This window comes from Oncorhynchus keta, chromosome 8 (assembly GCF_023373465.1).
Source record: "Oncorhynchus keta strain PuntledgeMale-10-30-2019 chromosome 8, Oket_V2, whole genome shotgun sequence".
Taxonomy (NCBI): Eukaryota; Metazoa; Chordata; class Actinopteri; order Salmoniformes; family Salmonidae; genus Oncorhynchus; species Oncorhynchus keta.
In genome coordinates this window covers 48364880-48392667 of record NC_068428.1, presented here as the reverse complement: position 1 = coordinate 48392667, position 27788 = coordinate 48364880, and the positions used below count along the sequence as shown (strand labels likewise).

The 27788-nt window shown below is 42.2% G+C and overlaps 2 protein-coding genes across 5 annotated transcripts in view; both read left to right on the top strand.

The window, feature by feature from the left end:
* The window catches only part of LOC127931535 (nascent polypeptide-associated complex subunit alpha, muscle-specific form-like), a 208498-nt gene that overhangs the window by 51501 nt on the left and 129209 nt on the right, over positions 1-27788 (top strand). The window lies entirely within an intron of this gene.
* The window catches only part of LOC118381502 (2-aminomuconic semialdehyde dehydrogenase), a 30962-nt gene continuing 18122 nt past the window's right edge, over positions 14949-27788 (top strand). Inside the window, exons 1-2 of one of the 2 annotated variants that reach the window (XM_052524601.1) lie at positions 14949-15341; positions 26294-26441. In XM_052524601.1, coding sequence (XP_052380561.1) covers positions 15195-15341; positions 26294-26441 — 295 coding nt within the window. In that variant the 5' untranslated portion in view covers positions 14949-15194. The remainder of the gene's footprint in view (positions 15342-26293; positions 26442-27788) is intronic. The other variant, XM_052524602.1, reaches the window with a different exon arrangement.

The window sequence follows — 27788 nt, the reverse complement described above, 5'->3', positions numbered from 1 at the left end:
TCAGTGTTCTACATCCCGACCACTAAGAGTTCTATATCAGTGTTCTACATCCCGACCACTAAGAGTTCTATATCAGTGTTCTACATCCCAACCACTAAGAGTTCTATATCAGTGTTCTACATCCCGACCACTAAGAGTTCTATATCAGTGTTCTACATCCCGACCACTAAGAGTTATATCACAGTGTTCTACATCCCGACCACTAAGAGTTCTATATCAGTGTTCTACATCCCGACCACTAAGAGTTCTATCACAGTGTTCTACATCCCGACCACTAAGAGTTCTATATCAGTGTTCTACATCCCGACCACTAAGAGTTCTATATCAGTGTTCTACATCCCAACCACTAAGAGTTATATCACAGTGTTCTACATCCCGACCACTAAGAGTTCTATATCAGTGTTCTACATCCCAACCACTAAGAGTTCTATATCAGTGTTCTACATCCCGACCACTAAGAGTTATATCACAGTGTTCTACATCCCAACCACTAAGAGTTCTATATCAGTGTTCTACATCCCGACCACTAAGAGTTCTATCACAGTGTTCTACATCCCAACCACTAAGAGTTCTATATCAGTGTTCTACATCCCAACCACTAAGAGTTCTATATCAGTGTTCTACATCCCAACCACTAAGAGTTCTATATCAGTGTTCTACATCCCGACCACTAAGAGTTATATCACAGTGTTCTACATCCCAACCACTAAGAGTTCTATATCAGTGTTCTACATCCCGACCACTAAGAGTTCTATCACAGTGTTCTACATCCCAACCACTAAGAGTTCTATATCAGTGTTCTACATCCCAACCACTAAGAGTTCTATATCAGTGTTCTACATCCCGACCACTAAGAGTTCTATCACAGTGTTCTACATCCCAACCACTAAGAGTTCTATATCAGTGTTCTACGTCCCGACTACTAAGAGTTCTATATCAGTGTTCTACATCCCAACCACTAAGAGTTCTATATCAGTGTTCTACATCCCGACCACTAAGAGTTCTATATCAGTGTTCTACGTCCCGACCACTAAGAGTTCTATATCAGTGTTCTACGTCCCAACCACTAAGAGTTCTATATCAGTGTTCTACATCCCGACCACTAAGAGTTCTATATCAGTGTTCTACGTCCCGACCACTAAGAGTTCTATATCAGTGTTCTACATCCCGACCACTAAGAGTTCTATATCAGTGTTCTACATCCCGACCACTAAGAGTTATATCACAGTGTTCTACATCCCAACCACTAAGAGTTCTATATCAGTGTTCTACGTCCCGACTACTAAGAGTTCTATATCAGTGTTCTACATCCCAACCACTAAGAGTTCTATATCAGTGTTCTACATCCCGACTACTAAGAGTTCTATATCAGTGTTCTACATCCCGACCACTAAGAGTTCTATATCAGTGTTCTACATCCCAACCACTAAGAGTTCTATATCAGTGTTCTACATCCCAACCACTAAGAGTTCTATATCAGTGTTCTACGTCCCAACCACTAAGAGTTCTATATCAGTGTTCTACGTCCCAACCACTAAGAGTTCTATATCAGTGTTCTACATCCCAACCACTAAGAGTTCTATCACAGCGTTCTACGTCCCAACCACTAAGAGTTCTATATCAGTGTTCTACATCCCAACCACTAAGAGTTCTATATCAGTGTTCTACATCCCAACCACTAAGAGTTCTATATCAGTGTTCTACATCCCAACCACTAAGAGTTCTATATCAGTGTTCTACGTCCCGACTACTAAGAGTTCTATATCAGTGTTCTACATCCCAACCACTAAGAGTTCTATATCAGTGTTCTACATCCCAACCACTAAGAGTTCTATATCAGTGTTCTACGTCCCAACCACTAAGAGTTCTATATCAGTGTTCTACATCCCGACTACTAAGAGTTCTATATCAGTGTTCTACGTCCCAACCACTAAGAGTTCTATATCAGTGTTCTACATCCCGACTACTAAGAGTTCTATATCAGTGTTCTACGTCCCAACCACTAAGAGTTCTATATCAGTGTTCTACGTCCCAACCACTAAGAGTTCTATATCAGTGTTCTACGTAGGGTTATAGCTGTTCTATGTTCTCTCCCAAGAATCTGATGTGTTCTATGTCCCGACCAGTGGTATATCAGGAGAGAACCTGACCACTAAGTGTTCTGCTCCAGAGCTAACATCCCGGTAGTCTGGACCCTGCCTTTTGGACCAGAACGGAACGGACACGCTTTCGTATTCGATTCCACAAATCTTTATTGTCCGAGATCGTGTACACGCTCACATTCTCTTATTCAAGTCCACAACGCTTTATAAAAAAATAAAAATAAAGATAATGTTACAATTCAACAATGTTATACAATTTTCTGTTTGCAAAACAAAAGAACATCCATTGTGTCCAAGGCCGGTTGGATAATTATTATCGACGTAAAGATGCTTCAAGCACACAGAGAAATGAGAAGTAGCTGAGAGAGATTGACTGACACCATGTCTTTATGTGTATCTTCTCTCTTTTGTAATGATCTTGAAAGTGTACGTGTGTCTGAGTCGTGTTGTGACTGACAGTAGTGAAAGTGCCGAGTGTGGCTGATAACCATGGTGATGTTGCTACGGTATTAGTCAGCATGGCGACATAGTGACTCAGTGCACAGTCTAAATTAAAGTTACCATTTCAATGTTGTTTCTCACACTCTCTTTCTCACTCGGCCTCTACCTTTCTTTCTCTCTTTCTCACGTTCTATATCTCTCTCTCTCTCTCGCTCTCTCTCTCCATCTCTCTCTCTCTCTCTCTCTCTCTCTCTCTGTCTCTCTCTGTCTCTCTCTCTGTCTCTCTGTCTCTCTGTCTGTCTCTCTGTCTCTCTGTCTCTCTCTGTCTCTGTCTCTGTCTCTCTCTCTGTCTCTCTCTCTCTGTCTCTCTCTCTCTCTCTCTGTCTCTCTCTCTGTCTCTGTGTCTCTCTCTGTCTCTCAGTTCAATTTCAATTTAAGGGTCTTTACTGGCATGGGAAACAGGTTAACATTGCCAAAGCAAGTGAAATAGAGAATAAACTAAAGTGAAATAAACAATTAAAATGAGCAGTAAACATTACACTGACAGAAGTTCCTATGGAATAGAGACATTACAAATGTCATATTATGTCTTTATACAGTGTTGTAACGATGTGCAAATAGTTAAAGTACAAAAGGGAAAATAAATAAACAGAAATATGGGTTGTATTTACAATGGTGTTTGTTCTTCACTGGTTGACCTTTTCTTGGGGCAACAGGTCACACATCTTGCTGCTGTGATGCACATTGTGGTATTTCACCCAGTAGATATGGGAGTTTGTTTCAAATTCTTTGTGGATCTGTGTAATCTGAGGGAAATATGTCTCTCTAATATGGTCATACATTGGGCAGGAGGTTAGGAAGTGCAGCTCAGTTTCCACCTCATTTTGTGGGCAGTGAGCACATAGCCTGTCTTCTCTTGAGAGCCATGTCTGCCTACGGCGTCCTTTCTCAATAGCAAGGCTATGCTCACTGAGTCTGTACATAGTCAAAGCTTTCCTTAATTTTGGGTCAGTCACAGTGGTCAGGTATTCTGCCACTGTGTGTACTCTCTGTTTAGGGCCAAATAGCATTCTAGTTTGCTCTGTTTTTTTTGTTAATTCTTTCCAATGTGTCAAGTAATTATCTTTTTGTTTTCTCATGATTTGATTGGGTCTAATTGTGCTGCCGTCCTGGGGCTCTGTAGGGTGTGTTTGTGTTTGTGAACAGAGCCCCAGGACCAGCTTGCTTAGGGGACTCTTCTCCAGGTTCATCTCTCTGTAGGTGATGGCTTTGTTATGGAAGGTTTGCAAATCACTTCCTTTTTAGGTGGTTGTAGAATTTAACCGATCTTTTCTGGATGTTGATAGTTAGCGGGTATCGGCCTGATTCTGCTCTGCATTATTTGGTGTTTCTCCCTCTGTGTTGGCATCACTCTCCACGACGAGCCTCTGGACGGGACAGCAGCATGATCTATTCTGACCGTCACTGGACATCATCAAGATGAAATGAAATGCAATACTGTACATCGCAGTTAATGTAGACCCCAGTTAATAACATGAATGTGGATCTCAGTTAATAACATGAATGTGGATCTCAGTTAATAACATGAATGTAGACCCCAGTTAATAACATGAATGTAGACCCCAGTTAATAACATGAATGTAGATCTCAGTTAATATCATTAATGTGGATCTCAGTTAATAACATGAATGTGGATCTCAGTTAATAACATGAATGTAGACCCCAGTTAATAACATGAATGTAGATCTCAGTTAATAACATGAATGTGGATCTCAGTTAATAACATGAATGTGGATCTCAGTTAATAACATGAATGTAGATCTCAGTTAATAACATGAATGTGGATCTCAGTTAATAACATGAATGTAGACCCCAGTTAATAACATGAATGTACATCTCAGTTAATAACATGAAAGTGGATCTCAGTTAATAACATGAATGTAGATCTCAGTTAATAACATGAATGTACATCTCAGTTAATAACATGAATGTGGATCTCAGTTAATAACATGAATGTACATCTCAGTTAATAACATGAAAGTGGATCTCAGTTAATAACATGAATGTACATCTCAGTTAATAACATGAAAGTGGATCTCAGTTAATAACATGAATGTAGACCCCAGTTAATAACATGAATGTACATCTCAGTTAATAACATGAATGTAGACCTCAGTTAATAACATGAATGTACATCTCAGTTAATAACATGAATGTAGACCCCAGTTAATAACATGAATGTACATCTCAGTTAATAACATGAATGTGGATCTCAGTTAATAACATGAATGTAGACCCCAGTTAATAACATGAATGTGGATCTCAGTTAATAACATGAATGTGGATCTCAGTTAATAACATGAATGTAGACCCCAGTTAATAACATGAATGTGGATCTCAGTTAATAACATGAATGTGGATCTCAGTTAATAACATGAATGTGGATCTCAGTTAATAACATGAATGTAGACCCCAGTTAATAACATGAATGTGGATCTCAGTTAATAACATGAATGTAGACCCCAGTTAATAACATGAATGTGGATCTCAGTTAATAACATGAATGTGGATCTCAGTTAATAACATGAATGTGGATCTCAGTTAATAACATGAATGTAGACCCCAGTTAATAACATGAATGTGGATCTCAGTTAATAACATGAATGTGGATCTCAGTTAATAACATGAATGTGGATCTCAGTTAATAACATGAATGTGGATCTCAGTTAATAACATGAATGTGGATCCCAGTTAATAACATGAATGTGGATCCCAGTTAATAACATGAATGTGGATCCCAGTTAATAACATGAATGTGGATCTCAGTTAATAACATGAATGTGGATCCCAGTTAATAACATGAATGTGGATCTCAGTTAATAACATGAATGTGGATCCCAGTTAATAACATGAATGTAGACCCCAGTTAATAACATGAATGTAGACCCCAGTTAATAACATGAATGTAGACCCCAGTTAATAACATGAATGTAGACCCTAGTTAATAACATGAATGTAGACCCTAGTTAATAACATGAATGTGGATCTCAGTTAATAACATGAATGTGGATCTCAGTTAATAACATGAATGTAGACCCCAGTTAATAACATGAATGTAGACCCCAGTTAATAACATGAATGTAGACCCCAGTTAATAACATGAATGTAGATCTCAGTTAATAACATGAATGTGGATCTCAGTTAATAAGATAATGAGTCTCCTCTAGTGTCTATATTAACCCTGTACTGTGATGTTAATGAGTCTCCTCTAGTGTCTATATTAACCCTGTACTGTGATGTTAATGAGTCTCCTCTAGTGTCTATATTAACCCTGTACTGTGATGTTAATGAGTCTCCTCTAGTGTCTATATTAACCCTGTACTGTGATGTTAATGAGTCTCCTCTAGTGTCTATATTAACCCTGTACTGTGATGTTAATGAGTCTCCTCCAGTGTCTATATTAACCCTGTACTGTGATGTTAATGAGTCTTCTCTAGTGTCTATATTAACCCTGTACTGTGATGTTAATGAGTCTCCTCTAGTGTCTATATTAACCCTGTACTGTGATGTTAATGAGTCTCCTCCAGTGTCTATATTAACCCTGTACTGTGATGTTAATGAGTCTCCTCTAGTGTCTGTATTAACCCTGTACTGTGATGTTAATGAGTCTCCTCTAGTGTCTATATTAACCCTGTACTGTGATGTTAATGAGTCTCCTCCAGTGTCTATATTAACCCTGTACTGTGATGTTAATGAGTCTCCTCTAGTGTCTATATTAACCCTGTACTGTGATGTTAATGAGTCTCCTCCAGTGTCTATATTAACCCTGTACTGTGATGTTAATGAGTCTCCTCTAGTGTCTATATTAACCCTGTACTGTGATGTTAATGAGTCTCCTCTAGTGTCTATATTAACCCTGTACTGTGATGTTAATGAGTCTCCTCCAGTGTCTATATTAACTCTGTACTGTGATGTTAATGAGTCTCCTCTAGTGTCTATATTAACCCTGTACTGTGATGTTAATGAGTCTCCTCCAGTGTCTATATTAACCCTGTACTGTGATGTTAATGAGTCTCCTTCAGTGTCTATATTAACCCTGTACTGTGATGTTAATGAGTCTCCTCTAGTGTCTATATTAGCCCTGTACTGTGATGTTAATGAGTCTCCTCTAGTGTCTGTATTAACCCTGTACTGTGATGTTAATGAGTCTCCTCCAGTGTCTATATTAATGTTAATGAGTCTCCTCCAGTGTCTATATTAATGTTAATGAGTCTCCTCCAGTGTTTATATTAACCCTGTACTGTGATGTTAATGAGTCTCCTCTAGTGTCTATATTAACCCTGTACTGTGATGTTAATGAGTCTCCTCCAGTGTCTATATTAACCCTGTACTGTGATGTTAATGAGTCTCCTCCAGTGTCTATATTAACCCTGTACTGTGATGTTAATGAGTCTCCTCTAGTGTCTATATTAACCCTGTACTGTGATGTTAATGAGTCTCCTCTAGTGTCTATATTAACCCTGTACTGTGATGTTAATGAGTCTCCTCCAGTGTCTATATTAACCCTGTACTGTGATGTTAATGAGTCTCCTCCAGTGTCTATATTAACTCTGTACTGTGATGTTAATGAGTCTCCTCTAGTGTCTATATTAACCCTGTACTGTGATGTTAATGAGTCTCCTCTAGTGTCTATATTAACCCTGTACTGTGATGTTAATGAGTCTCCTCCAGTGTCTATATTAATGTTAATGAGTCTCCTCCAGTGTCTATATTAACCCTGTACTGTGATGTTAATGAGTCTCCTCTAGTGTCTATATTAACCCTGTACTGTGATGTTAATGAGTCTCCTCTAGTGTCTATATTAACCCTGTACTGTGATGTTAATGAGTCTCCTCTAGTGTCTATATTAACCCTGTACTGTGATGTTAATGAGTCTCCTCCAGTGTCTATATTAACCCTGTACTGTGATGTTAATGAGTCTCCTTCAGTGTCTATATTAACCCTGTACTGTGATGTTAATGAGTCTCCTCTAGTGTCTATATTAACCCTGTACTGTGATGTTAATGAGTCTCCTCCAGTGTCTATATTAACTCTGTACTGTGATGTTAATGAGTCTCCTCTAGTGTCTATATTAACCCTGTACTGTGATGTTAATGAGTCTCCTCTAGTGTCTATATTAACCCTGTACTGTGATGTTAATGATTCTCCTCTAGTGTCTATATTAACCCTGTACTGTGATGTTAATGAGTCTCCTCTAGTGTCTATATTAACCCTGTACTGTGATGTTAATGAGTCTCCTCTAGTGTCTATATTAACCCTGTACTGTGATGTTAATGAGTCTCCTCTAGTGTCTATATTAACCCTGTACTGTGATGTTAATGAGTCTCCTCTAGTGTCTATATTAACCCTGTACTGTGATGTTAATGAGTCTCCTCTAGTGTCTATATTAACCCTGTACTGTGATGTTAATGAGTCTCCTCTAGTGTCTATATTAACCCTGTACTGTGATGTTAATGAGTCTCCTCCAGTGTCTATATTAACCCTGTACTGTGATGTTAATGAGTCTCCTCCAGTGTCTGTATTAATGTTAATGAGTCTCCTCTAGTGTCTATATTAACCCTGTACTGTGATGTTAATGAGTCTCCTCCAGTGTCTATATTAACCCTGTACTGTGATGTTAATGAGTCTCCTCCAGTGTCTATATTAACCCTGTACTGTGATGTTAATGAGTCTCCTCTAGTGTCTATATTAACCCTGTACTGTGATGTTAATGAGTCTCCTCTAGTGTCTATATTAACCCTGTACTGTGATGTTAATGAGTCTCCTCTAGTGTCTATATTAACCCTGTACTGTGATGTTAATGAGTCTCCTCTAGTGTCTATATTAACCCTGTACTGTGATGTTAATGAGTCTCCTCCAGTGTCTATATTAACCCTGTACTGTGATGTTAATGAGTCTCCTCTAGTGTCTATATTAACCCTGTACTGTGATGTTAATGAGTCTCCTCTAGTGTCTATATTAACCCTGTACTGTGATGTTAATGAGTCTCCTCTAGTGTCTATATTAACCCTGTACTGTGATGTTAATGAGTCTCCTCTAGTGTCTATATTAACCCTGTACTGTGATGTTAATGAGTCTCCTCCAGTGTCTGTATTAATGTTAATGAGTCTCCTCTAGTGTCTATATTAACCCTGTACTGTGATGTTAATGAGTCTCCTCCAGTGTCTATATTAACCCTGTACTGTGATGTTAATGAGTCTCCTCTAGTGTCTATATTAACCCTGTACTGTGATGTTAATGAGTCTCCTCTAGTGTCTATATTAACCCTGTACTGTGATGTTAATGAGTCTCCTCTAGTGTCTATATTAACCCTGTACTGTGATGTTAATGAGTCTCCTCTAGTGTCTATATTAACCCTGTACTGTGATGTTAATGAGTCTCCTCCAGTGTCTATATTAACCCTGTACTGTGATGTTAATGAGTCTCCTCCAGTGTCTGTACTAACCCTGTACTGTGAGGTTAATGAGTCTCCTCTAGTGTCTATATTAACCCTGTACTGTGATGTTAATGAGTCTCCTCTAGTGTCTATATTAACCCTGTACTGTGATGTTAATGAGTCTCCTCTAGTGTCTATATTAACCCTGTACTGTGATGTTAATGAGTCTCCTCTAGTGTCTATATTAACCCTGTACTGTGATGTTAATGAGTCTCCTCTAGTGTCTGTATTAACCCTGTACTGTGATGTTAATGAGTCTCCTCTAGTGTCTATATTAACCCTGTACTGTGATGTTAATGAGTCTACTCTAGTGTCTATATTAACCCTGTACTGTGATGTTAATGAGTCTCCTCTAGTGTCTATATTAACCCTGTACTGTGATGTTAATGAGTCTCCTCTAGTGTCTATATTAACCCTGTACTGTGATGTTAATGAGTCTCCTCCAGTGTCTATATTAACCCTGTACTGTGATGTTAATGAGTCTCCTCTAGTGTCTATATTAACCCTGTACTGTGATGTTAATGAGTCTCCTCTAGTGTCTATATTAACCCTGTACTGTGATGTTAATGAGTCTCCTCTAGTGTCTATATTAACCCTGTACTGTGATGTTAATGAGTCTCCTCTAGTGTCTATATTAACCCTGTACTGTGATGTTAATGAGTCTCCTCCAGTGTCTATATTAACCCTGTACTGTGATGTTAATGAGTCTCCTCCAGTGTCTATATTAACCCTGTACTGTGATGTTAATGAGTCTCCTCTAGTGTCTATATTAACCCTGTACTGTGATGTTAATGAGTCTCCTCTAGTGTCTATATTAACCCTGTACTGTGATGTTAATGAGTCTCCTCTAGTGTCTATATTAACCCTGTACTGTGATGTTAATGAGTCTCCTCCAGTGTCTATATTAACCCTGTACTGTGATGTTAATGAGTCTCCTCTAGTGTCTATATTAACCCTGTACTGTGATGTTAATGAGTCTCCTCCAGTGTCTATATTAACCCTGTACTGTGATGTTAATGACTCTCCTCCAGTGTCTATATTAACCCTGTACTGTGATGTTAATGATTCTCCTCTAGTGTGGGTTGTGTATTCTGTGATATCAAGGCTTGAATCAGATTGTGTTCCCTCTTCAGGGCCAGATGCTTTTCAATATAAAAGTCCCCACCACACAGGGCTTTGCGCCATCTTAGACTGCCCCCCTCCCCTCGCCCCGCCCAACAAGATATGCACTGTTCAAAGGTGCTGTGTTTTAATGGTACAACACTGCCACCTTGTGTTATTGAAAGAATATGAAATATTCTCTCGCTCTGTCTCTCCTTTTCCTCTCTCTCTCTCACTATCTCTCTCTCTCACTATCTCTCTCTCTCACTATCTCTCTCTCTCTCTCTCGCTCTCTCTCTTTCTCACTCTCTCTCTCTCTCTCTCTCTCTCTCTCTCTCTCTCACTCTCTCTCTCTCTCTCTCTCTCTCTCTCACTATCTCTCTCGCTCTCTCTCTCCTTTCCCTCTCTCTCTCGCTCTCTCTCTTTCTCACTCTCTCTCTCTCTCTCTCTCTCTCTCTCTCTCTCTCTCTCTCTCTCGCTCTCTCTCACTATCTCTCTTGCTTTCTCTCTCTGTCTCTCTCTCGCTCTGTCTCTCTCTCTTTCTCACTCTCTCTCCACTCTCACTCTCCTTTCCCTCTCTCTCTTTCTCACTCTCTCTCCACTCTCACTCTCTCTCCACTCTCACTCTCTCTCTCCTTTCCCTCTCTCTCTCTCACTCTCTCTTTCTCACTCTCTCTCTCTCTCTCTCTCTCTCTCTCTCTCTCTCTCTCTCTCTCTCTCTCTCTCTCTCTCTCTCTCTCTCTCTCTCTCTCTCTCTCTCTCACTCTCTCTCACTCTCACTATCTCTCTCGCTCTCTCTCTCCTTTCCCTCTCTCTCTCTCTCTCTCTCTCTCTCTCTCTCTCTCTCTCTCTCTCTCTCTCTCTCTCTCTCTCTCTCTCTCTCTCTCTCTCTCTCTCTCTCTCTCTCTCTCTCTCTCTCTCTCTCTCTCTCTCTCTCACTATCTCTCTTGCTTTCTCTCTCTGTCTCTCTCTCGCTCTGTCTCTCTCTCTTTCTCACTCTCTCTCCTCTCTCACTCTCTCTCTCCTTTCCCCCTCTCTCTCTCTCTCTCTCTCTCTCGCTCTCTCTCTCTCTCTCTCTCTCTGTCTCTCTCTCTTGCTCTCTCTCTCTCTCTCTCTCTCTCTCTCTCTCGAAGGGTTTTATTGGCATGGGAAACATATGTTAACATTGCCAAAGCAAGTGGGGTAGATAATATATAGAGTGAAATAAACTATAAACATTACACATACAGAAGTTTCAAAACAATAAAGACATTACAAATGTCATATGTGAAATTAACAGAAAACATAACACTCAATAATAAATACATTTCAAATGTCATATTATGTCTTTATACAGTGTTGTAACGATGTGCAAATATTTAAGGTACAAAGGGAAACTAAATCAACATAAATATGGGTTGTTTTTACAGTGGTGTTTGTTCTTCACTGGTTGACCTTTTCTTGTGGCAACAGGTCACAAATCTTGCTGCTGTGATGGAACACTGTGGTATTTCACCCAGTAGATATGGGAGTTTATCAAAATTGGGTTTGTTTTAAATTCTTTGTGTATCTGTGTAATCTGAGGGAAATATGTGTCTCTAATATGGTCATACATTGGGCAGGAGGTTAGGAAGTGCAGCTCAGTTTCCACCTCATTTTGTGGGCAGTGAGCACGTAGCCTGTCTTCTCTTGAGAGCCATGTCTGCCTACGGCGGTCTTCCTCAATAGCAAGGCTATGCTCACTGAGTCTGTACATAGTCAAATCTTCTAGTCACGTAGTGACCATAGAAAGCCTTTATATGCTATGGTAGAGTAGGTCAGGGCGTGACTAGTGGTTTAGTCTAGTTTATATTTTCTATGTGGGGTTCTAGTTGTTTTTTCTATGTTGGTGTTTTAGTATGATTCCCAATTAGAGGCAGCTGGTATTCGTTGTCTCTAATTGGGGATATATTTTTGGGGGGGCATAAGGGGTGGCCGGTCGAGGAGAGTGCCAGAGCCCGAATGGCAAACTCTGGAGGAGCGTGTCGTCAGACCACGGCCACAGAAACCCCAAGATTCTTTTGGGGGAAGGGGAAGAGCCAGAGACTGTCTAGTGGTCCTTCTGTAGCTCAGTTGGTAGAGCATGGCGCTTGTAACGCCAGGGTAGTGGGTTCGATTCCCGGGACCACCCATACGTAGAATGTATGCACACATGACTGTAAGTCGCTTTGGATAAAGCGTCCGCTAAATGGCATATATTAGGAGGCAATGGCGAGGTTGGGAGAGAGTGAGATGAGAGAGATGTTGTGCAAGCTTGTTCTGCTCAACATCTGACCAGAGTATCCGGTTAGGAGTCTGGTGCCATCAGTGCCGGGTCACGCTTCTGGCCTCAAGTGCGCTTCTCCAGCACTCTCGCTGAGGTGTGTGTCACCAGTCCGGTACCATCAGTGCCGGCCCCAAGCACCAGGCTTCCGGCGATAGTTCCCAGTCCAGAACCTCCAGAGACGGTCCACGGTCCAGAACCTCCAGAGACGGTCCACAGTCCAGAACCTCCAGAGACGGTCCACGGTCCAGAACCTCCAGAGACGGTTCCCAGTCCAGAACCTCCAGAGACGGTCCACGGTCCAGAACCTCCAGAGACGGTTCCCAGTCCAGAACCTCCAGAGACGGTCCACGGTCCAGAACCTCCTGAGACGGTCCACGGTCCAGAATCTTCTGAGACGGTCCACGGTCCAGAACCTTCTGAGACGGTCCACAGTCCAGAACCTCCAGAGGCGGTCCACAGTCCAGAACCTCCAGAGACGGTCCACGGTCCAGAACCTCCAGAGACGGTCCACGGTCCAGAACCTCCAGAGGCGGTCCACGGTCCAGAACCTCCTGAGACGGTCCACAGTCCAGAACCTCCTGAGACGGTCCACGGTCCAGAACCTCCTGAGACGGTCCACGGTCCAGAACCTCCTGAGACGGTCCACGGTCCAGAACCTCCTGAGACGGTCCACGGTCCAGAACCTCCTGAGACGGCCCACAGTCCAGAACCTCCAGAGACGGTCCACGGTCTATAACCTCGAGAGACGGTCCACAGTTAGCGCCAGTTTGCGCTGTTCTGTGAAGGAGTAGTACACAGACTGACGAGTTTCAGAAGAAAGTTCTTTGTTTCTGGCCATTTTGAGCCTGTAATCGAACCCACAAATGCTGATGCTCCAGATACTCAACTCGTCTAAAGAAGGGCAGTTGTATTGCTTGTTTAATCAGAACAACAGTTTTCAGCTGTGTTAATGTAGCAGTGTGAGGTTGTTCTCCCAGATTATGCACCAAGTTGCACACAAGGACCAATGCAGTGCCTTAGACCGCTGCGCCGCTCAGGATGCCAGGAAAACACTACCTGCTCGAATGCATAGTGCCAACTGTAAAGTTTGGTGGAAGAGGAATAATGGTCCTGGGCTGTATCTCAGTGAAGGGAAATCTTAACGCTACAGCATAAGTAGCAGTGTGAGGTTGTTCTCCCAGATTATGCAACAAGTTGCACACAAGGACCAATTCACATAGACCAGGTCAAGAGGGGATGTTAATAATTCAGTGTGTTTTTTAAAATATATTTAATAACAGCTACATAGCTAATGTTATTCTTTGGTGTACAACTACTTTTTCATATCAATATTGTACGTACATGTGATTGTATATTTTGGTTTGGTCCATCGCAGGTTTTCTGTATTTCTGTATCTCCATACCTTTGCCTGACCTTCGGCTAGCAAGGTGCCTGAGAGCTAGGACTGTGCCAAGGGTTAACATAATGTGTGTTGTCTCTTCATGTGCAGGTGCCTGAGATCTAGGACTGTGCCAAGGGTTAACATAATGTGTGTTGTCTCTTCGTGTGCGGGGCAAATAAAGAAAATTCAACCAGCAGACCTCCAGTTGTGGCAGCGTCCTAATTAAAAGTTCACAACGCAGAACGAACCACGCTACACAAGCATAGCAGCAAAAGGGGTTTTTCTAATGATCAATTAGCCCTTTTAAAATGATCAACTAGGATTAGCTAACACAACGTGCCATTGGAACACAGCAGTGATGGTTGCTGATAATGGACCTTGGTACTCCTATATTCCATTAAAAAACAGCTGTTTCCAGCTACAGTAGTCATTTACAACATTAACAATGTCTACACTGTATTTCTGATCAATTTGTGATACTATTTTAATGGACAAAAACTGTGCTTTTCTTTAAAAAATAAGGACATGTCTTAAGTGACCCAAAACTTTTGAACTGTAGTGTACATGTAGGTAGAGTTAAAGTGAGATAATAAACAGAGAGTAGCAGTAAGGGGGAGTCTGGGGAGCCATTAGCTGTTCATTAGCTGTTCAGGACTCTTATGGTTTTGGGGGTGGAAGCTGTTCAGAAGCGTTTTGGACCTAGACTTGGAGCTCTGGTAGCAGAGAGGACAATCTGTGACTGGGGTGGCTGGAGACAATTTTAGGGAGAAATGAATGGTGGGAAAATGATTGGAACCATTTCCCTATTGGACTGCTAGGTTTTATGGGTATTATGATACACTCCACTGTGGGGCTGTATTGTAGGGGATCTAGAAAAGTGGATCTAGTTTATGTTATGTATGCTTTGTAAATGATTGAAAATCGTATACTATCAACGTCCCGCCTCCACTCCACAACGATTGGTGCCTTGTCCCGTCAATAACAATTTTAGAAGTTTCTATTGGTCCATGGCAATAACTATAATACCTTTGGACCATATGACCCGAATGACAACACTGACAACCATGCTTCCTAAAGACCTCCCCTTTTTCCCTTTATAGTTCCCTATTTTGGACCAGAGCCCTATGAGTTCTGTTCTAAAGCAGTGCATCAAGTAGGGAATAGGCTGTCTTTTGGGACGTCGCCCCGACAACTGGTTGTAAAGTGGGAGGGACTCCAGGGACCCGTTACTTCACGCGTTTTAATTGAGCCGTGAGAAGTGAGAACAATTGTACCTGCGAGCCGAGTGTCTCCACAGGTGATTTATATTCTCTCATCCTGGTCTCCAACTCAACTCGCCATTATTTGAACAGTATAGTCTTCATAATAACACTATTTGTCAGCCGAGCCATGTCGAAGACCGCTGACCACCGAACGCACCTCGTTCTTGAGAACTACATCGGAGGAAAGTTCGTCCCGTGCTCCCGACACATCGACTCCTACGACCCTTCCACCGGGGAGGTCTACTGCAAAGTGCCCGACAGCGGAACGGATGAGGTGGGGTTAGGAGCGACGCGTGATCCTATGGTCGTCCTCTGACGAATCTGTCTGTCGTTTTTGCATTTTGTTAATTTATCCCTGAGCTGCGCATTGGGCGTGTAGTTAACCCCGATAGCCTACGTGTTCAAGTGTCGCTACAATATAGTGTAGTAGTAATGATATTACGATACAATGTATCTATCATGTACTTACACTAAGTGGGCCAATCTACCACGTTGTGTGATTTGACACACGAAATACTGAAGGCCTATAGGCAACCCCATACATACTGGAGAAAGTAGAAGACAGCATGATATGATCTGACATAATGGATGGTATGAGCTGACATAATGGATGGTATGAGCTGATATAATGCATGGTATAAGCTGACATAATGCATGACAAGACATAATGGATGGTATGAGCTGACATAATGCATGGTATGAGCTGACGTAATGCATGGTATGAGCTGACATAATGGATGGTATGAGCTGACATAATGGATGGTATGAGCTGACATAATGCATGGTATGAGCTGACATAATGCATGGTATGAGCTGACATAATGCATGGTATGAGCTGACATAATGCATGATATGAGCTGACATAATGGATGGTATGAGCTGACATAATGGATGGTATGAGCTGACGTAATGCATGGTATGAGCTGACATAATGCATGACAAGACATAATGGATGGTATGAGCTGACATAATGCATGGTATGAGCTGACATAATGCATGGTATGAGCTGACATAATGCATGGTATGAGCTGACATAATGCATGATATGAGCTGACATAATGGATGGTATGAGCTGACGTAATGCATGGTATGAGCTGACATAATGCATGACAAGACATAATGGATGGTATGAGCTGACATAATGCATGGTATGAGCTGACATAATGGATGGTATGAGCTGACATAATCTGTGGCTCAGTTGGTAGAGCATGGCGCTTGTAACGCCAGGGTAGTGGGTTCGATTCCCGGGACCACCCATACGTAGAATGTATGCACACATGACTGTAAGTCGCTTTGGATAAAAGCGTCAGCTAAATGGCATATATTATTATTATATTATAATGGATGGTATGAGCTGACATAATGGATGGTATGAGCTGACATAATGCATGGTATGAGCTGACATAATGCATGGTATGAGCTGACATAATGGATGGTATGAGCTGACATAATGGATGGTATGAGCTGACATAATGCATGGTATGAGCTGACGTAATGCATGGTATGAGCTGACATAATGCATGACAAGACATAATGGATGGTATGAGCTGACATAATGCATGGTATGAGCTGACATAATGCATGGTATGAGCTGACATAATGCATGATATGAGCTGACATAATGGATGGTATGAGCTGACGTAATGCATGGTATGAGCTGACATAATGCATGACAAGACATAATGGATGGTATGAGCTGACATAATGCATGGTATGAGCTGACATAATGGATGGTATGAGCTGACATAATGCATGGTATGAGCTGACATAATGGATGGTATGAGCTGACGTAATGCATGGTATGAGCTGACATAATGCATGACAAGACATAATGGATGGTATGAGCTGACATAATGCATGGTATGAGCTGACATAATGGATGGTATGAGCTGACATAATGCATGGTATGAGCTGACATAATGGATGGTATGAGCTGACATAATCTGTGGCTCAGTTGGTAGAGCATGGCGCTTGTAACGCCAGGGTAGTGGGTTCGATTCCCGGGACCACCCATACGTAGAATGTATGCACACATGACTGTAAGTCGCTTTGGATAAAAGCGTCAGCTAAATGGCATATATTATTATTATATTATAATGGATGGTATGAGCTGACATAATGGATGGTATGAGCTGACATAATGCATGGTATGAGCTGACATAATGCATGGTATGAGCTGACATAATGGATGGTATGAGCTGACATAATGGATGGTATGAGCTGACATAATGCATGGTATGAGCTGACGTAATGCATGGTATGAGCTGACATAATGCATGACAAGACATAATGGATGGTATGAGCTGACATAATGCATGGTATGAGCTGACATAATGCATGGTATGAGCTGACATAATGCATGATATGAGCTGACATAATGGATGGTATGAGCTGACGTAATGCATGGTATGAGCTGACATAATGCATGACAAGACATAATGGATGGTATGAGCTGACATAATGCATGGTATGAGCTGACATAATGGATGGTATGAGCTGACATAATGCATGGTATGAGCTGACATAATGGATGGTATGAGCTGACATAATCTGTGGCTCAGTTGGTAGAGCATGGCGCTTGTAACGCCAGGGTAGTGGGTTCGATTCCGGGACCACCCATACGTAGAATGTATGCACACATGACTGTAAGTCGCTTTGGATAAAAGCGTCAGCTAAATGGCATATATTATTATTATATTATAATGGATGGTATGAGCTGACATAATGGATGGTATGAGCTGACATAATGCATGGTATGAGCTGACATAATGCATGGTATGAGCTGACATAATGGATGGTATGAGCTGACATAATGGATGGTATGAGCTGACATAATGCATGGTATGAGCTGACATAATGGATGGTATGAGCTGACATAATGCTTCATATGAGCTGACATAATGCATGGTATGAGCTGACATAATGCATGATATGAGCTGACATAATGCATGGTATGAGCTGACATAATGCATGGTATGAGCTGACATAATGCATGATATGAGCTGACATAATGGATGGTATGAGCTGACGTAATGCATGGTATGAGCTGACATAATGCATGACAAGACATAATGGATGGTATGAGCTGACATAATGCATGGTATGAGCTGACATAATGGATGGTATGAGCTGACATAATGCATGGTATGAGCTGACATAATGGATGGTATGAGCTGACATAATGGATGGTATGAGCTGACATAATGGATGGTATGAGCTGACATAATGCATGGTATGAGCTGACATAATGCATGGTATGAGCTGACATAATGGATGGTATGAGCTGACATAATGGATGGTATGAGCTGACATAATGCATGGTATGAGCTGACATAATGGATGGTATGAGCTGACATAATGCTTCATATGAGCTGACATAATGCATGGTATGAGCTGACATAATGCATGATATGAGCTGACATAATGCATGGTATGAGCTGACATAATGCATGGTATGAACTGACGTAATGCATGGTATGAGCTGACATAATGCATGGTATGAGCTGACATAATGCATGGTATGAGCTGACATAATGCATGGTATGAGCTGACATAATGCATGGTATGAGCTGACATAATGCATGGTATGAGCTGACATAATGCATGGTATGAGCTGACATAATGCATGGTATGAGCTGACATAATGCATGGTATGAGCTGACATAATGCATGGTATGAGCTGACATAATGCATGATATGAGCTGACATAATGCATGGTATGAGCTGACATAATGCATGATATGAGCTGACATAATGCATGATATGAGCTGACATAATGCATGGTATGTGCTGACATAATGCATGGTATGAGCTGACATAATGCATGGTATGTGCTGACATAATGCATGATATGAGCTGACATAATGCATGGTATGTGCTGACATAATGCTTCATATGAGCTGACATAATGCATGGTATGAGCTGACATAATGCATGATATGAGCTGACATAATGCATGATATGAGCTGACATAATGCTTCATATGAGCTGACATAATGCATGGTATGAGCTGACATAATGCATGGTATGAGCTGACATAATGCTTGATATGAGCTGACATAATGCTTCATATGAGCTGACATAATGCATGGTATGAGCTGACATAATGCATGGTATGAGCTGACATAATGCATGGTATGAGCTGACATAATGCATGATATGAGCTGACATAATGCATGGTATGAGCTGACGTAATGCATGGTATGAGCTGACATAATGCATGGTATGAGCTGACATAATGCATGATATGAGCTGACATAATGCTTCATATGAGCTGACATAATGCATGGTATGAGCTGACATAATGCATGGTATGAGCTGACATAATGCTTGATATGAGCTGACATAATGCTTCATATGAGCTGACATAATGCATGGTATGAGCTGACATAATGCATGGTATGAGCTGACATAATGGATGGTATGAGCTGACGTAATGCATGGTATGAGCTGACATAATGCATGATATGAGCTGACATAATGCTTGATATGAGCTGACATAATGCTTCATATGAGCTGACATAATGCATGGTATGAGCTGACGTAATGCTTCATATGAGCTGACATAATGCATGATATGAGCTGACATAATGCATGGTATGAGCTGATATAATGCATGGTATGAGCTGACATAATGCATGGTATGAGCTGACATAATGCATGATATGAGCTGACATAATGCATGATATGAGCTGACATAATGCATGGTATGAGCTGATATAATGCATGGTATGAGCTGACATAATGCATGATATGAGCTGACATAATGCATGACAAGACATAATGGATGGTATGAGCTGATGTAATGCATGGTATGAGCTGACATAATGCATGGTATGAGCTGACATAATGCATGGTATGAGCTGACATAATGCATGACAAGACATAATGGATGGTATGAGCTGACGTAATGCATGGTATGAGCTGACATAATGCATGGTATGAGCTGACATAATGCATGACAAGACATAATGGATGGTATGAGCTGACGTAATGCATGGTATGAGCTGACATAATGCATGACAAGACATAATGGATGGTATGAGCTGACATAATGCATGGTATGAGCTGACATAATGCATGGTATGAGCTGACATAATGCATGGTATGAGCTGACATAATGGATGGTATGAGCTGACATAATGCATGGTATGAGCTGACATAATGCATGGTATGAGCTGACATAATGGATGGTATGAGATGACATAAGTGAAAAACACACAATAAATGACATAATGCTTCATATGAGCTGACATAATGCATGATATGAGCTGACATAATGATTGATATGAGCTGACATAATGCTTCATATGAGCTGACATAATGCATGGTATGAGCTGACATAATGATTGATATGAGCTGACATAATGCATGGTATGAGCTGACATAATGCATGGTATGAGCTGCCATAATGCTTCATATGAGCTGACATAATGCATGGTATGAGCTGACATAATGCATGGTATGAGGTGACATAATGATTGATATGAGCTGACATAATGATTGATATGAGCTGACATAATGCATGGTATGAGCTGACATAATGCATGGTATGAGCTGACATAATGCTTCATATGAGCTGACATAATGCATGGTATGAGCTGACATAATGCTTCATATGAGCTGACATAATGCATGGTATGAGCTGACATAATGCATGGTATGAGCTGACATAATGCACGACATGACATAATGGATGGTATGAGGTGACATAATGATTGATATGAGCTTACATAATGTTTGATACGAGCTGATGTAATGCATGATATTCTGACAAGTGTATACCTTAAATGATTCTGCCCATGTCCTCCTGCTGAGTCACAGAGATGTACCTTTGCTCTGTGCAAAGTCAACAGACGGACAGCTAATGATTAACCAACTGCTAGATCAATGGACCCGGGTCTCGTCCTTCTATTAAACTCACACAACATGTTCAAGTAAGAAGTTAGGTTGGAAAGCCAAGGCGTTCTGGCAACTAGAACTGTGTTTCTCACTGTCTAGTTTGGGTTGGAGTGTCTGGTGTTTCTCACTGTCTAGTTTGGAGTGTCTGGTGTTTCTCACTGTCTAGTTTGGAGTGTCTGGTGTTTTTCACTGTCTAGTTGGAGTGTCTGGTGTTTCTCACTGTCTAGTTGGAGTGTCTGGTGTTTCTCACTGTCTAGTTGGAGTGTCTGGTGTTTCTCACTGTCTAGTTGGAGTGTCTGGTGTTTCTCACTGTCTAGTTGGAGTGTCTGGTGTTTCTCACTGTCTAGTTTGGAGTGTCTGGTGTTTCTCACTGTCTAGTTGGAGTGTCTGGTGTTTCTCACTGTCTAGTTGGAGTGTCTGGTGTTTCTCACTGTCTAGTTGGAGTGTCTGGTGTTTCTCACTGTCTAGTTTGGAGTGTCTGGTGTTTCTCACTGTCTAGTTGGAGTGTCTGGTGTTTCTCACTGTCTAGTTGGAGTGTCTGGTGTTTCTCACTGTCTAGTTGGAGTGTCTGGTGTTTCTCACTGTCTAGTTGGAGTGTCTGGTGTTTCTCACTGTCTAGTTGGAGTGTCTGGTGTTTCTCACTGTCTAGTTGGAGTGTCTGGTGTTTCTCACTGTCTAGTTTGGGTTGGAGTGTCTGGTGTTTCTCACTGTCTAGTTGGAGTGTCTGGTGTTTCTCACTGTCTAGTTTGGAGTGTCTGGTGTTTCTCACTGTCTAGTTTGGGTTGGAGTGTCTGGTGTTTCTCACTGTCGAGTTGGAGTGTCTGGTGTTTCTCACTGTCTAGTTGGAGTGTCTGGTGTTTCTCACTGTCTAGTTGGAGTGTCTGGTGTTTCTCACTGTCTAGTTGGAGTGTCTGGTGTTTCTCACTGTCTAGTTTGGAGTGTCTGGTGTTTCTCACTGTCTAGTTTTGGTTGGAGTGTCTGGTGTTTCTCACTGTCTAGTTTGGGTTGGAGTGTCTGGTGTTTTACACGGTCTAGTTTGGAGTGTCTGGTGTTTCTCACTGTCTAGTTTGGGTTGGAGTGTCTGGTGTTTTACACGGTCTAGTTTGGAGTGTCTGGTGTTTCTCACTGTCTAGTTTGGGTTGGAGTGTCTGGTGTTTTACACGGTCTAGTTTGGAGTGTCTGGTGTTTCTCACTGTCTAGTTTGGAGTGTCTGGTGTTTCTCACTGTCTAGTTTGGGTTGGAGTGTCTGGTGTTTCTCACTGTCTAGTTTGGAGTGTCTGGTGTTTCTCACTGTCTAGTTTGGGTTGGAGTGTCTGGTGTTTTACACGGTCTAGTTTGGAGTGTCTGGTGTTTCTCACTGTCTAGTTTGGGTTGGAGTGTCTGGTGTTTCTCACTGTCTAGTTTGGGTTGGAGTGTCTGGTGTTTCTCACTGTCTAGTTTGGAGTGTCTGGTGTTTCTCACTGTCTAGTTGGAGTGTCTGGTGTTTCTCACTGTCTAGTTTGGAGTGTCTGGTGTTTCTCACTGTCTAGTTTGGGTTGGAGTGTCTGGTGTTTCTCACTGTCTAGTTGGAGTGTCTGGTGTTTCTCACTGTCTAGTTTGGGTTGGAGTGTCTGGTGTTTCTCACTGTCTAGTTTGGGTTGGAGTGTCTGGTGTTTTACACGGTCTAGTTTGGAGTGTCTGGTGTTTCTCACTGTCTAGTTTGGGTTGGAGTGTCTGGTGTTTTACACGGTCTAGTTTGGAGTGTCTGGTGTTTCTCACTGTCTAGTTTGGAGTGTCTGGTGTTTCTCACTGTCTAGTTTGGGTTGGAGTGTCTGGTGTTTTACACGGTCTAGTTTGGAGTGTCTGGTGTTTCTCACTGTCTAGTTTGGGTTGGAGTGTCTGGTGTTTCTCACTGTCTAGTTTTGGTTAGGAGTGTCTGGTGTTTCTCACTGTCTAGTTGGAGTGTCTGGTGTTTCTCACTGTCTAGTTGGAGTGTCTGGTGTTTCTCACTGTCTAGTTGGAGTGTCTGGTGTTTCTCACTGTCTAGTTTGGGTTGGAGTGTCTGGTGTTTTACACGGTCTAGTTTGGAGTGTCTGGTGTTTCTCACTGTCTAGTTTGGGTTGGAGTGTCTGGTGTTTCTCACTGTCTAGTTTGGGTTGGAGTGTCTGGTGTTTCTCACTGTCTAGTTTGGAGTGTCTGGTGTTTCTCACTGTCTAGTTTGGGTTGGAGTGTCTGGTGTTTCTCACTGTCTAGTTTGGAGTGTCTGGTGTTTCTCACTGTCTAGTTGGAGTGTCTGGTGTTTCTCACTGTCTAGTTTGGGTTGGAGTGTCTGGTGTTTTACACGGTCTAGTTGGAGTGTCTGGTGTTTCTCACTGTCTAGTTTGGAGTGTCTGGTGTTTCTCACTGTCTAGTTTGGGTTGGAGTGTCTGGTGTTTCTCACTGTCTAGTTGGAGTGTCTGGTGTTTCTCACTGTCTAGTTGGAGTGTCTGGTGTTTCTCACTGTCTAGTTGGAGTGTCTGGTGTTTCTCACTGTCTAGTTGGAGTGTCTGGTGTTTCTCACTGTCTAGTTTGGAGTGTCTGGTGTTTCTCACTGTCTAGTTGGAGTGTCTGGTGTTTCTCACTGTCTAGTTGGAGTGTCTGGTGTTTCTCACTGTCTAGTTGGAGTGTCTGGTGTTTCTCACTGTCTAGTTGGAGTGTCTGGTGTTTCTCACTGTCTAGTTGGAGTGTCTGGTGTTTCTCACTGTCTAGTTGGAGTGTCTGGTGTTTCTCACTGTCTAGTTGGAGTGTCTGGTGTTTCTCACTGTCTAGTTGGAGTGTCTGGTGTTTCTCACTGTCTAGTTGGAGTGTCTGGTGTTTCTCACTGTCTAGTTGGAGTGTCTGGTGTTTCTCACTGTCTAGTTTGGGTTGGAGTGTCTGGTGCTTCTCAACATAGTAGTTTGGGATGGGTGTGTTCTATAGTATACTATGTTGTGGTTAAATATTATTCTGCTAGGCTACTTCATGGACAGTGGTGTAAAGTACTTAAATAATGTACTTTTTACTCCTTACATTTTCCCTGAACCCCAAAAGTACTCGTTCCATTTTTTTATGTTTAGCAGGACAGGAAAATGGTCTAATTCACACACTTATCAAGAGAACATCCCTGGTCATCACTACTGCCTCTGATCTGGCGGACTCACTAAACACAAATGCTTCGTTTGTAAATGATGTCTGAGTGTTGGAGTGTGCCCCTAGCTATCTGTAAATGATGTCTGAGAGTTGGAGTGAGCCCCTGGCTATCTGTAAATGATGTCTGAGAGTTGGAGTGTGCCCCTGGCTATCTGTAAATGATGTCTGAGTGTTGGAGTGTGCCCCTGGCTATCTGTAAATGATGTCTGAGTGTTGGAGTGTGCCCCTGGCTATCTGTAAATGATGTCTGAGTGTTGGAGTGTGCCCCTGGCTATCTGTAAATGATGTCTGAGAGTTGGAGTGTGCCCCTAGCTATCTGTAAATGATGTCTGAGTGTTGGAGTGTGCCCCTAGCTATCTGTAAATGATGTCTGAGAGTTGGAGTGAGCCCCTGGCTATCTGTAAATGATGTCTGAGAGTTGGAGTGAGCCCCTGGCTATCTGTAAATGATGTCTGAGAGTTGGAGTGTGCCCCTAGCTATCTGTAAATGATGTCTGAGTGTTGGAGTGTGCCCCTGGCTATCTGTAAATGATGTCTGAGTGTTGGAGTGTGCCCCTAGCTATCTGTAAATGATGTCTGAGTGTTGGAGTGTGCCCCTGGCTATCTGTAAATGATGTCTGAGTGTTGGAGTGTGCCCCTGGCTATCTGTAAATGATGTCTGAGAGTTGGAGTGTGCCCCTGGCTATCTGTAAATGATGTCTGAGAGTTGGAGTGAGCCCCTGGCTATCTGTAAATGATGTCTGAGAGTTGGAGTGAGCCCCTGGCTATCTGTAAATGATGTCTGAGAGTTGGAGTGTGCCCCTAGCTATCTGTAAATGATGTCTGAGTGTTGGAGTGTGCCCCTGGCTATCTGTAAATGATGTCTGAGTGTTGGAGTGTGCCCCTAGCTATCTGTAAATGATGTCTGAGTGTTGGAGTGTGCCCCTGGCTATCTGTAAATGATGTCTGAGTGTTGGAGTGTGCCCCTGGCTATCTGTAAATGATGTCTGAGAGTTGGAGTGAGCCCCTGGCTATCTGTAAATGATGTCTGAGAGTTGGAGTGAGCCCCTGGCTATCTGTAAATGATGTCTGAGAGTTGGAGTGTGCCCCTAGCTATCTGTAAATGATGTCTGAGTGTTCAACTGTGCCCCTGGCTATCTGTAAATGATGTCTGAGTGTTGAACTGTGCCCCTAGCTATCTGTAAATGATGTCTGAGTATTGAACTGTGCCCCTGGCTATCTGTAAATGATGTCTGAGAGTTGGAGTGAGCCCCTGGCTATCTGTAAATGATGTCTGAGAGTTGGAGTGAGCCCCTGGCTATCTGTAAATGATGTATGAGAGTTGGAGTGTGCCCCTAGCTATCTGTAAATGATGTATGAGTGTTGGAGTGTGCCCATGGCTATCTGTAAATGATGTATGAGTGTTGGAGTGTGCCCATGGCTATCTGTAAATTATGTATGAGTGTTGGAGTATGCCCCTGGCTATCTGTAATGATGTCTGAGTGATGAACTGTGCCCCTGGCTATCTGTAATGATGTCTGAGTGTTGAACTGTGCCCATGGCTATCTGTAATGATGTATGAGTGTTGGAGTGTGCCCATGGCTATCTGTAAATGATGTATGAGTGTTGGAGTGTGCCCCTGGCTATCTGTAAATCATGTCTGAGTGTTGAACTGTGCCCCTGGCTATCTGTAAATGATGTCTGAGTGTTGGAGTGTGCCCATGGCTATCTGTAATGATGTATGAGTGTTGGAGTGTGCCCATGGCTATCTGTAAATTTAAAAAACAAGAAAATCGTGTTGTCTGCTTTCCTTAATATAAGACATTTTAAATTATTTATACTTATACTTTTGATACTCAAGTACATTTAAAACCAAATACTTTTAGACTTTTACTCGAGTAGTATTTTACTGGGTGACCTTCACTTTTACTTGAGTCATTATCTATTAAGGTATAATTACTTTTACTCATGTATGAAAATTGGGTACTTTTTCCACCTGTGTTTATGGACTGCAGTTACATGACGTTTGGCTTGACAGACGCACACACACACACACACACACACACACACACACACACACACACACACACACACACACACACACACACACACACACACACACACACACACACACACACACACACACACACACACACACACACACACACACACACGCCAACCCTGTCCTGATTGGTTGCAGGTGGAGGCTGCGGTGCAGGCCGCTAGAGAGGCATTCCCTGATTGGTCAGCCCGTAGCCCAGCTGAGAGAGGTCAGGTGATGAATAAACTGGCTGACCTGATGGAAGCTCAGCTGGAAGAGTTGGCCCAGGCAGAGTCACGAGACCAAGGTGCTGACCCCTAACCCCTGATCTGATGGAAATTTGTCTGGGAAGTCTGGACCACAACAAGACTATTTGACTATACATTCTGACTCTTAAAGACACCGTAACTTGTGATTGTGCTTGACGCTACAACATCGTTTCCTTTTGCTGAAATTAAATTTCCTCCTGCGACTGTATTACTGTGTTCCAGGTAAAACCGTTATCTGTCTGTGTTCCAGGTCAAACAGTTTCCTCCTGTGTATCTGTCTGTGTTCCAGGTCAAACAGTTTCCTCCTGTGTATCTGTCTGTGTTCCAGGTCAAACAGTTTCCTCCTGCGACTGTATTACTGTGTTCCAGGTAAAACCGTTACCTCCTGTGTGTCTGTCTGTGTTCCAGGTCAAACAGTTTCCTCCTGTGTATCTGTCTGTGTTCCAGGTCAAACAGTTTCCTCCTGTGTATCTGTATTAATGTGTTCCAGGTAAACCAGTTTCCTCCTGCGACTGTATTACTGTGTTCCAGGTAAAACCGTTTCCTCCTGTAAGTCTGTCTGTGTTCCAGGTCAAACAGTTTCCTCCCGTATTTCTGTCTGTGTTCCAGGTAAAACAGTTTCCTCCTGTGTATCTGTATTACTGTGTTCCAGGTAAAACAGTTTCCTCCTGTGTATCTGTCTGTGTTCCAGGTCAAACAGTTTCCTCCTGCGACTGTATTACTGTGTTCCAGGTAAAACCGTTACCTCCTGCGACTGTATTACTGTGTTCCAGGTCAAACAGTTTCCTCCTGTGTATCTGTCTGTGTTCCAGGTAAAACAGTTTCCTCCTGTGTGTCTGTCTGTGTTCCAGGTCAAACAGTTTCCTCCTGTGTATCTGTCTGTGTTCCAGGTAAAACAGTTTCCTCCTGTGTGTCTGTCTGTGTTCCAGGTCAAACAGTTTCCTCCTGTGTATCTGTCTGTGTTCCAGGTCAAACAGTTTCCTCCTGTGTATCTGTATTAATGTGTTCCAGGTAAACCAGTTTCCTCCTGCGACTGTATTACTGTGTTCCAGGTAAAACCGTTTCCTCCTGTATGTCTGTCTGTGTTCCAGGTCAAACAGTTTCCTCCTGCGACTGTATTACTGTGTTCCAGGTAAAACCGTTACCTCCTGCGACTGTATTACTGTGTTCCAGGTCAAACAGTTTCCTCCTGTGTATCTGTCTGTGTTCCAGGTAAAACAGTTTCCTCCTGTGTATCTGTCTGTGTTCCAGGTAAAACAGTTTCCTCCTGTATGTCTGTCTGTGTTCCAGGTAAAACAGATTCCTCCTGTGTATCTGTATTAATGTGTTCCAGGTAAAACAGTTTCCTCCTGTATGTCTGTCTATGTTCCAGGTAAAACCGTTTC